Raw genomic sequence first — 12,268 nt, forward strand, 5'->3', positions numbered from 1 at the left:
TTGAAATTTCTTTTCAGCTCTAAAAAAAACAATCATCACAGAAATATTAATGCAGCAGCATAAATGCATCACATGCACGTTGACCTTACATTTGTTTTTAATTTAATAATTTTTTTCTTCTAAATTCACATGCTCACGAAAAATGCATAATTAAATCAATTCTCCTAATTCAAAACCAATGTGAATTTTGAGTGTTACATCTAATATATTGCATATTTACATTAAAAAATTTTGTACATGGAATATCTAGCTGCAAAATCCTGGCTCTGCCACGGGGATGAAGTTATTTGCTCCAATTTTCAATTTAATCGTGCTATTAGCTGTTATAGCCCGATGTTTGGTATTAGTTGTACGAGGAAAGGAGAGAGAGGCCGCTAAGTATCCTAGCCCGCTATTTGAAACACTGCACCCTTTACTGTTCCGGGGGTCTTACTCAGCGCATGTGCGCCAGCAAGAGTAGCAGCGCGCGCCCGCCCAAATTAATAGCGACGCGCGTGGGCACGTACGTATTCTGACAGCCTTTCTTCTTTCTTTCACATGTCTAGCTTTCTACTTTCACTTTCCACTTTCCACTTTCCACTTTCCACTTTCCACTGTCCAGTTTTTCTACCGTCTAGATTCTACGAGCTATTTTTTTTCTCTCTTTCGGGATAGCGGGTTCGTGGGAGATGAAAAGGGCGGGGAGATGGATTGACATCCATATGGAAGTGGAAGTACTATTTTTAAAAATTCATATACCTTATGTTCCATAATACTTTATACATGACTGATAATTCAAACGATACAGAAAAATTAAAATTGGCTATCATGAAAAAAAACTAGGAAAAAAGTACATCTTATTTGTCAACATACAAATAGCTAATATAAAGCACATGTGGCTTCCGTTTTCTTCAATACCAAAATAGTTGTCATTAATATCCTGAAAAAAAAACAATACAAGGTAAACAAATTAAAAAATGCATGAAGTTATATAAACTTCATACTAAGTTCAAAATTTTGTACTGCAAGATTCAAAAATTTGAACTATCACTCAGAATTTATAAAACTTTGAACTTTGATATTGCAAACTTTATACTTCTAGCTACAAAATATTGAACCATGATATTTTAAAATTTGTGCTGCCAGGTTTAAAACTTTACACTAAGAATTTATAAATTTTCAACTATGACACAACAAACTTTGTACTGCTAGGTTCAAAACTTTACATTTAAAATTCATAAACTTTGAACCATCACATTATAAACTTTGTAATGCTATGTTTAAAACTTTGAACTATCACATTACAAACTTTGTAATGAGGTTCAAAAACTTTACAATCATAATTTATAAACTTTAAACTATCACATTACAAACTTTATACTGCTAGGTTCAAAACTGTACACTCAAAATTTATAAAACTTTGAACTATGACATTACAAACTTTATACTGCTAGGTTTAAAACTTTGAACTATCATATTATAAACTTTATGCTGCTAGATTCAGAAATTTACACTCATATTTTATAAACTTTAAACTCTGACATTACAAACTTTGTAGTGGTGTTCAAAACTTTAAACTAACACATTATAAACTTTCGTTCTAATGCAAGGTTCAAAACTCTGTAATTCTAAAATTTACATTTTAAATTCAGGAACTTTATACTAGCACCTTTAAAAACTTTGTACTTCAAGAATTTAAAATTTATATTTCAAACTTTGTTTTTTTAAATTGAGGAACTTTATACTAGCACATTTAAAACTTTGTATTTCAAGCTTAAAAACTCTGTAACTTTAAACTTTATATTAGCATATTTAAAAATTTGTATTTCAAAGATTTAAAACTTTATAATTTTAAACTTTATTTTATAATGACTCATTTGAAACTTTGTACTGAGATGCTATGAACTTTGTACACCTAAAATGGAACTTTGTAATTTAAAACTTTGCACCAAATTTTTGAAAACTTTTTGCTACCACATTCAAAACTTTGTACACCTAAGTGCAAAACTTTATGAACACGTAAATTATCTCAAAACATATCCAACATGGGTCTAGTTTTACAGATCTCGTTATAATGAACGTACTGGTGCAAACGGAATTACAAAAGGATGCTTCACAAGAAAGTAATCACATTTTAAAGTTTGTATATCATTTGTAAATAAATAAAAAACAGCTCTGACACAGAACCCACGTGACCCTCTCTCTTCACACGCTCGTCGCTCGTTCCCTGCTTCCGCTTGCGCCACGTGTCCGCACTTTCCGCTGTCCACTCTCCACGCTCGTCACTCGTCTCTCGTCTCCGCTTTTCTTGCGCCACGCGTCCGCGAGCTGGTACATGGCGCAGCGCACGCGCGCCGAATAGTGATTGGGCCAGCGGGGAAAACGGGTCCTCTGCTAAACGACAACCCAAACGTATTTTTCTGGTCATTAATTAATAAATTAAGGTGTCTTCTATATTATCACTTACTCTTTTGTATGCCAACCGATCGGCAGCTAGCTAAGCCGACTTAGAAATGTTATTATCGCGAAAAGGACAGTCGATTTGCTGCGTATGTTATTAACGATATATTAGCTCCAAGAGCATGGTCCGGCAGGAGAAGACTTTGTCCTATTCTTGTTTAGTATTTATCGAAAATGCGAGTCCCATGTGACGACAAATTCAGTCCGTTGAGTTTAAGGAATATGATACTTTCGTTGTCTTTCCTTAATTAATATTTTTATTTAGTTTATGGAATGAGATAAGTTGACTTATCACTATCTAATTATACTTTACCAAATGCTTATTAGTATAATCATGAATAATTGAGTCACTCTAGTCATAAAATTTAAGAGGTGTACTAACGATGTACCATCTCATCTAATATAATACGGAGTTGTTCCTTAAACCAGAACAAACCACACAGTACCATCATTGCAACCCCGCAATATAGTGTGCTTGTCCCATCTTAGTGTAGGACTATGGCTCAGGCTCACTATTCACTGCTCCTTGAGTTCCAAATGTCGGAATAAGTGATCTTAGGTCCATGGATTACGTAGGCCAACGCCCCAACCACTCCGATGGCTGATTCAAGGGGAGTATACATGACTTCCTTACGTGCCGTAACCGGGGGCACCCAAATGACCGTAGGTCATTGTGGCCCCAAGTCACACATCACCTATTAGAGATGTGGCTCCAATCCCAAGGAACCAACATTCCGAGGAATAGCCGATACCCATCCTCTCCTAAGATTTGATTAGTGAGGGCGATGGAGTGATCGAAAGGCCACAGCTGTTACGCCGCCATCCGTACTTCCACACTGACTGCCAGGAGAATATCAGTGTCTTCCTTCAGGCGTCAAGACAAGGAGGAAGGGGTTCCCTCGACTGACTTCTACTACGACGACTACCGATCACGGTTAGTATATATGGTAGAAACTATGCATCCTAGAAAAGCCACAATGAGTTAGAAGTTGGAACAGATGGATTAATAAGGAAGACTTGCCAGCAAACGATATTGATCGAGACGTCAGAGAATAATTGATTACTTGCCATAATCTTGTTGGACTTCTAGCATCTACTTGTTGCGAAACACATCGCCGCTGGTTCGTATCTTTCCTCTCCCGTCTTGCATGATCAACACAACAGAAGAAAGTAGAATACATAAACATAAGATAGAGGAACTATTTATTATTCTCTGAATATTGATGATCATGATGTAGAGCTTCCACAAAAGTCTGACCAAACCCATAGAGTTTGCACTACTACAAAAAAATGATTTTAGGAGACTATTGATTCTATTGACAAAGATGGGCTCATTCAGCAACTGTATCTAGAAATCAACTAGATGCTAAATGGACAAAGCCCACCTCTGAAACTTGATTAACAGTGACAGGCCTCCTAATTAATAGCCCATCTCAAAAAACAAGTCCTATATTTAGAGGCACACCTATAAGAAGTCGTGTCTCACAAAAAGCCTGAGATCCAATAACACAAACTTAACCCTAGGTGCCTCCGCACTTCTCTTTCCTCTCAAAGATCCACCAACCAGCTTTGCTTCTCCTCCCCTCTCCTCTTTTCTGTCCTTCTCCTCCCCTATATCTGGATCCTCAGCCCCTCCAAGCGGCCTCCCCTGCTGCGCCACAACTCCAAGGGACTCCGACCGTACTACTCCCCTGTCTTGTGTTCCTCCCACGTGCCATGCAGCGTTGGCTTTGCGTACATCGTAGCCAACAAAGTGATCGTTGTCAACCTGGGCCTCTGAGTCCGAAGCATCAGAGGAAATGACAGTGCGGGCCAAGACGATAATGGCATGCTAGCTGGGAACATGGAGGGGGGAAAGAACGTGGTGTCTCAGACTAAGGCAGCAGTGGTGAGTCAACATTATGTGGCTGTGGATCTCAAGTGTGGGCACTACCGACCTTTGCCTCTAGTCGTGTGGCATCTAAGGAGGCGGTGGCGTGGGCCAAGGCGACAGGGGTGGGCTGGCAAGGCGCAGGCGGCCCGAGGATGTGGTGATGCATTTAGTGCAATGTAGAGATAATAGCAATGCACAAAAAATATATTACCCACGAATTCATTCCAGCTTATCAGCCATGGTACAATGTTTTGTTCTCAGAACAAATCAACGTCAGCCAGCTTATCAGCCGTAGAAACCATCAGTCGAACAGTTCATTCTCAGAACAGCTCGTTTTCTTGCAATTAGTGCAAAACAGACGGAGTGGGGAAGACGAGGTCCAATAAATAATAGAGTTTAGGGCCAACGGCCATAACGGGTATCTCAGTCGGCTCGATGTTTAATACGACGGTGAAAAGGAACCCCAAGATCACCGCCGGCTCCATCATTTACCCGTCATACCTCCAACCGGCGGTTAAACAAACTCACTGTCGATTGTGTAATGGCCGGTGGAGATAATGGCATCTCTAGTAGTCACGATGATGCACACGAGAGGTACTAGAAAAATATTTGTGAAGACGGAGACGACAACGAGTAGGTTGTTGCCCTTGCGTTGAGTCAACGGGGAGGAGTAGCTCATCACGGCTCCAACGATTGCTGGTCTGCATTGAGATAGCATCATCCACCTTGCACATCATGGGCTCCAAAACCTTTTGCACCCCGGTTGGCTCTCTCCCCACCCCCTCCGGCATGCTCTTGCACCTCTGATTGTAATATTGTAATGTGTTTGCAGACTTCGATTGTAGTAACGACACTCTAGTTGGTAAAATGTTGTAATATGTTTGTTGTACTATTTTTGTAGACTTCAAATAATTCCCTATTTTGTATAGTCTAAATCGATTAATGTGTGTGTGCATGGCATCTTTGGCGGCTGGTTTACAAATAATTTTTAGAATTATTTTGAATCATTCTAGATACAAACTTGGATGGAGACACAATATGTAACGAAACATTTTAGAGGCTTGATATAATACAGACAATCCCAAATAGCACTAAACAAACTAAACCTACAACACACTTAAAAAAAATAAGGTTTTCGCCTCCAATTCCATCTAAAAAGACAAATTCTTTGTTAGTTCTTCATTGATGGGATTCTTTTGATTCACCTCTTCATCCACAGGTGCACTCTCATCAGCCTCCTTAGCCAATTTTTAGCAGCTTAACATATTCTTCCTCCTAGTAGCAGCCTTCGCATCCACTACCATGCCACTGAAATTAGACACAACAAACCAAGAACTTCGAATCAAAATCATCACAAAAAATGGCTCAAATCATAAAAAAGGTGTCTAACAGGACCTAACCATGCGATTTGGATACTTGTAGAAAATGCGGCCACTGTTGGGACCTTCCTTCTTCACTTTCTCCAACACAGTGTGCTGCTTACACTTGCCGCACGTAATGAGAGGGAGCTCCGTCCTTAGTCTCTGATGAACCCCATGCGAGGCCGAGGACCTAGACGGGGACGCCATCTATACAGTGATGGCACCTCCCTTTTCGGCAAAACTGGCTATGACATGGGAGACAAGGACACTGGTCAACCCAAACAAAAAAAAAGGCTTGGACCATATATCACTGTCATGTCAAAATGTAAACCGGCAATGATAGAGGTGCATCACTGCCGGTTACACGCTAGTCGAGCAGTGATCTAGAGGGCATAACTGTGATTACAAACTGATCTGGCAGTGATTTGGGCGCATCACAACCGGTTTCATAGGCAGTCATATGGGAACAACAGTGCTAGTTTAGGTTTGGAACTGATAGTGATGTATTTTTCATATATATTAGAAATTTCTGTACCTCGCCATTAGGTCTATCCCCTAGTACCAACATTTTATCTCCCTCGTGCTATCGTCTGCATCCACACTGACCTTAGGAGCCCTAAGAGTGCCGCCGCTAGCTCCGATCACATCATCCCGGTCCCCGTATGTCGGTCGCCATCCCCGTCTGTTGTGCGTCGTCCCCGTCTGCCGCGCTGTCCCCCATTTGTCGATCGCCGTCTGGGTCTGCCACGCGCCATCCCCATTCCCGTCCATCACGTCGTCTCCATCCCCATGGTCAACATCATCACCATCATCAGCCCCAGGAGCGCCTCCGCCCACATCCTCTCCTTCGATTCATTATAAGAGTGTGGTCTTAGTGCAGTTATTAAAATATGATGTTAATCAGATAATGTGATATAGAGTTAGAGGCAATGATGAAATGTCTATTTGAGCATGAGTTAGTAAATCAGTTTGCTAGCATATTGCTAGAGTTAGAGGCAGTGATGAAATGTCAGTTTGCAAGTGTATTTGCTAGTGTATTGTGTTTTCTGAACCTTCCTATAAACATGATGTAAAGTGAAAAAAACATGTAAATTCAACATTGTGGTTGTGATTACCGTATCTTATTTAAATCAATATTTAGAAAGTATCATGATGAGTGAACCAAATTGATGGGGCCGGTTTCTGATTACTATGAGAAACATAACTTTTGTGTTCATGATCAGTTATGCAGGGTCCCCTACTTCCTCCTCAGGCACTTGTATTCCTCCATGGAGCTACGCTATTTGCGCCACCTTTGTAGGCAGCACGATTCTCTTATGTGACCATAGTAAGAAGGGTTAATCTTTTCTTACGCTCAATTTAACGTATATTCTATTTCATCCTAACACACTTTTGTAATTTAACTTTGATGATTGAGCCAGTTAGATGGCTTGAAGATACACTCTGGTTTCTTGGCATTACTGACATTAGGTGTCAGATAGTCAGCGTCGGAGATGGAGAGGGTGTATCTTTCAACATTTCTTGAAAATGGGATATAGGCCTCAAGAGATCGTAGAAATTAGTGCTAGGGGAACGGTGGCGCTAAATGAAAAAAGTTGCTGAGAGAAATGTTGTGAGAATGTATCTAAATGAGCCTGGCATCAATGGATACACAATTCATGTCTTCTCATACTTTTGGTGTGAAGCTCTAGACAAGGGTATTACAGATGTGGCAGTTAGTGATCTAGCTACTAGGGACAACAACGCAGATGTGGTATAGTGTGAGTAGTCCTCACATGTGTATATATTATTTTTGCATTCAACATTGCTCATATTCTATTTGTTGCATGACACCACTTGCAGGTTCATTTTCATGATTTGACGTACACAGCGTGTAGCCTCCATGCCATTCTAGGCGAAGAAACTCGGGTACCGCTGGTAGTATGCAGATTCAAGGACCATGACAGAAGGATTGCAGGGTTACGTGAATTTTGCTATAGGTGATAGCCTATTCCTCCAGCTTGAGGCAAGAGAGAGTGCACTAATTCATTCATTGATCTACATAATTCGTGTGCTCAGCTATACAATAGGAGATCTTCGCTACACAAACTACCTCATTTTACAAGGCGAAGAGCCTAAGAGTAGTGTGACACACTACTACAGAAATTAACTGTAGGGGCGGCTCTAGAGCCACTGTAGGGGCGGCTACGCCAGCCGCCCCTCCCAGGGTGTTCCTACAGAGCGTGCCTCTGTAGGGGCGGTTTCCTGACCGCCCCTGCAGTACCCTCTGTAGGGGCGGCTGGTGTTTTCAGCCGCCCCTACAGTGCCCTCTGTAGGGGCGGCTGGTGTTTTCAGCCGCCCCTACAGTGCCCTCTGTAAGAGCGGCTGGTGTTTTCAGCCGCCCCTACAGTGCCCTCTGTAGGGGTGGCTGATAATATTAGCCGCCTCTATAGTGGACTTCTGTAAGGGCGGCTGTATCACCAGCCGCCCCTGCTGTGTGTATTTGTAAGGGCGGTTCAATCAAGAACCGCCCCTACAGTGGATATTCCAGCAAAAAAAATAAATAATTCAAATTCAAATCTGACCCCATATATATATATATAATTCAAATTCGAATCTGACCGCTACAAATATACATATATACATCCACAAACACAAGACCATTATTTAGAACATCATCAAAGTCATAATTCACAAAAGTCCATCATTACAACATAGTCCATTATGAAGTCCATCATTATAACATAGACTGCATATGAACTTATGGATTCTTTTCAAATATGAACTTATGGATACAGTTTTCATAATCTGTGAGTCAAGTATCAATGTCAAAGCTTGGATTTGCAGGGTTACCTAAGTTCCTATTTACACACTGAAAATTCACTAACAGAACACTAGCAATATACTAGTAAACATCTTTTACCCTCCCGGCAAACGCTATGATAACTGTTACTGTAGCTTGCTTGAGCTGCATCTGCATATCCTCTGATCCTTGCAAGGACTTGCAGGCCAAGCTCTTGAACCTTCTGCCCACTCACCAAAACTAATGCAGCAGCCCCATCACTGATCCATATAAAAGCAAATTAGATATGATCAATTGTAGCTACACAAGCGGATAGTAGGCAGTACACAATGGACAGTACCGGTCAATGGAAAAAATAGCAAGTGCAAAGTGAGATCAAAGAATTTTAATACAACACATACCCTGTTACCATTGTATTTAATAACAATGTTCTTATGAGTGTAAAGGTAGTGCTTGTTCTCATTGTTTTTGTCAGTCTCCCCAACAAAACCAGCTCACAGGGAAACTGGCTCCATTATTTTAAAAGAAAATAGAAAGAATTTGTGCAATAGAAATGAACAGGTATAAAACCACCTACCCCACAATGGCAGATCATCTAGGTTATTGAACCACGGTAAGCATTGGAGCAAAATGTGGACACAAAGAATGTCAGAAACAAGATAAAGCATCCAAAAAATGTGGATCAGAATAAAACTAAATGAGGATTTTCCATACCTATGAAAAGCTCAAACCAATATGAGTTTTCAATGGCATTAGCAAATTGCTGAACCTTTTGAGCATCAAGTTCAATTGTGCAAATGGCCCCCTTGTCCACATTCTCTAAAACAAAAGGAACATTCGAATGAAAAGCCAATGAAATAAATCAATTCAGTCACAGAAACGAACATGCAACAATGCATGGTCCAAGAAATAAACAAACTTTAGGAGGATGTCAAGAGAAGGCAAGCATACTTATGAACTTTATATCGATCTGACTATCAATCAGCTCATTTCCACCAAGGACCTCTCCGAGACCACCCCATTTATGTGCAGGGTTTTCAGATGGTTGACAAAATGGGAGGCTGTAATAGTTGTAAGTTTCTTGAGGATTATTGTAAGGCCCAACCTTGTTTACCCATAGCTTAACAGGTTCTTCTGTTTTATACTGCACATAAGAAAAATAATAATTATTTTAGCTGCAATGCTTTAGTAGATGAATCATTCTCATCATAGTTAAATTTAGTACAGGTAAATTTTGAAAAGACAACAACATTTAAGCTGGTTCTGGTTGTAGGAAACAAGTTTTCTGAATATTGTTGCATCAGTGTAACAGTGTAGGATATAGAGAAGTATAGCGATCATGACCACTAAATGTTTAATTTGGAACAGCCCCAACCATATAAGGAAAAAGAGCTCTAATATTTCTTAAGCTCATGGATTCAATCTAGTATTCGCCACAATGGGGGGCGGGCTTATCTGAAATCCCCACAATAACTACCAAATTAAAGTGTAGCATAACAACTGTAAGCCCACGAATCCACGATGATATGCATGCATTGTACCCTTTCCTAGACATGACATGCACCATCTAATAATCTGAATGCAAGACCAAGAAAACATACATGCAGTTGCAAGCAAAGAGATGTCCCCTATATATGTCCCCTATAACAGCTAAATAAAGAACCCTCCAGTCTACTCACTTCTAATACACAAACAGCGCTAGCGGGAAAGGCTTTTCTAGCAGCTAATGTAACATAAAAACCAAACAACTACCATTCTAACCTCATTTCTAATACTCAAAATCACCAAAACAGGAACCCATGACGAAACAGGAAAAAAAAGCAGCACTACTATGTTTTTGCTGAAATGGATATCACTCCACCCAATCATAGCAAATGAAAGACACTTACTATTTTGCTGAAAGGAAGAGCATTATAACAGCTAAATTAAGAACCTTCCAGTCTAAGCTCGCTTCTAATAGACAATCAGCGCTAGCAGGAAAGGTTTTTCTAGTAGCTAATGAACACAAGCAGTAGAGAGGAATCCCAAAGTACCAAAATGATGCCACTATTTCCAGTTCACTCTATGTGTGTGTTCTAATAGCAAAGCCAAATAACATCTAATAATATTTAAAATTATGAAAACAGAAACCCATGACAACAAACAGATAAGCAATACTACATATTAGCTCGATTCTATGTGGCAGCAATCCTTGCACCTAGAAGTAGCAACAGGATGTCACTTGCTATTTTGCTGAAAGGAAGAGTATTCCAACACCTAAACTGAGCACCTTCACTCTAAGCTCACCTCTAATACTAAAGGATGCTTGTAACGTAGGTAACAAAAGAAATAACAGTAAGCTCTGCTCTAAGTGCCACAGACCCATCTTTGAAGCCAAACCAAATTGTTGTGAAACAAATCGAGGAAAGCACATGAGATAAGGTAGCACCGACCAGTCCTGCTACATACCTACTATTGTAACCGCATTTCTAATACTCAATCACCAACACAGAAACCATGACAAAACAAACAAAAAGTAATACTACGTTTTGCTTCCTTGCATCTAACAATAGCAAGAGGAGGCCAACCCTTGCACCTAACAATAGCAAGAAGATGGCACTTAGAGCAGTCCTTGCAACCAAAATGAAACTAGTTGCGTGACGAATTGAAATGAAAGGATATGGGATAAGGTAGCACCGACCAGTTCCTGCCGAGGACCTCCTCGGCGCGGTAGCCCGTGGCTTCCTCGAAGCCGCGGTTGACGTAGATGATGGGGCAGTCGGGCTCGAGCGCGTCGGTGACGATGAGCCCGCACGGCCCGGACGCGCGCAACATGCCTTCAATCGCGAACGTGAACATCCCACCAGCTCCCCCGGCGTCGAAACCTCCACCCTCGCCTCCCCGCTCCTCCCCCTCCTCCTCCTGCTCCTCCTCGCCGGCGCCGACGCTGCCGGCGCCGTCGGACTCGCTGTCCCACTCCATGGCGGTGCCGCCGAGGACGGCGGAACCCTAGCTCCGGATCCGGGCTCCCCACCGCGACGCGGTCAGCCCATGGATGCCACGAGCACGAGGCGTGGCGCGGGTGGCCTAGGGTTTGGTTGGACTGGCCTAGCTCTGGAGTATGGATTGGGTTTTGGGCGGAGGCCGCTGTGGGTGAGGAGCACCGCGCTCTGCATGCCATTTGTGGGGAAGAGGTGGAGGGCGGGACGCTCGGGCTTCAGAGCCGCCGCCGCTGTGGGGGAGAGGGAGAGGCGCCACCGCTGTGAGGGAGAGGGAGGGGCGGCGCTGTGGAGGAGAGGGAAAGTGAGAGGGAGGGGCGGCGATGTCGGGGGAGGAAGAGGGGCGATGGGCGAGACGCTCGGGCCTGAGAGAGCGGAGAGGAAGAGGGAGCCGGTGATTCCAGAAGTCTGGACGCGTGGACGATGCGGGACGGTAGGATGCGGATCGTACGGTAGTGGTGGAGGTACTGTTTATCTACAGTGAAATATGAGAGGGGTGTTGGTATACAGCTTTAAGAGTGTAGGGTAGAAAATTAAAATCAAAACTACTAAAATAATTTTGAGACACCAAATGATCTCAAATGAAAATTTAATAAACATAAAAGTTGTAGAGGTCATGAAGATATACAACTTTTATTTTGGTCATCTTGTAATTTGACAAAATTTGAACCTTTCAAATTTGAAATTTTAAAAAATAACAAGTTCAAACCAAAATTTGAGACCCAAAATGATTTCAACATAAAATGTGATGAATACCAAAGTTGTTCAACTCATTAATATCTACAACTTTTATTTTAGTCATCTTGTCATTTGACAAAATTTGAACCTTTCAAAT

General features: G+C 41.6%; 1 protein-coding gene and 1 long non-coding RNA gene across 2 annotated transcripts; both read right to left on the reverse strand.

Annotated features, from left to right (window-relative positions):
- Nucleotides 1–9,017: 9,017 nt before the first annotated feature.
- LOC136486289 (uncharacterized) lies at nucleotides 9,018–9,558 on the reverse strand. The gene is made up of 3 exons (XR_010766760.1): nucleotides 9,407–9,558; nucleotides 9,170–9,274; nucleotides 9,018–9,050 (listed from the first exon to the last, which is right to left on the reverse strand). It is a non-coding gene; the product is annotated as an uncharacterized lncRNA (long non-coding RNA).
- A 1,513-nt stretch (nucleotides 9,559–11,071) lies between these two features.
- Nucleotides 11,072–11,490, reverse strand: LOC136486428 (adagio-like protein 1). The gene has a single exon (XM_066483311.1). It carries the CDS (start codon nucleotides 11,414–11,416, stop codon nucleotides 11,084–11,086), a length of 333 nt encoding a protein of 110 aa, XP_066339408.1. The 5' UTR covers nucleotides 11,417–11,490; the 3' UTR covers nucleotides 11,072–11,083.
- Between the last annotated feature and the right edge of the window lie 778 nt (nucleotides 11,491–12,268).

Source organism: Miscanthus floridulus, chromosome 10, assembly GCF_019320115.1.
Source record: "Miscanthus floridulus cultivar M001 chromosome 10, ASM1932011v1, whole genome shotgun sequence".
Taxonomy (NCBI): Eukaryota; Viridiplantae; Streptophyta; class Magnoliopsida; order Poales; family Poaceae; genus Miscanthus; species Miscanthus floridulus.

Excerpts from the sequence above, each read along its gene's own strand:
- LOC136486428 (XM_066483311.1), bottom strand. The coding sequence starts at position 11,416 with ATGGAGTGGGACAGCGAGTCCGACGGCGCCGGCAGCGTCGGCGCCGGC.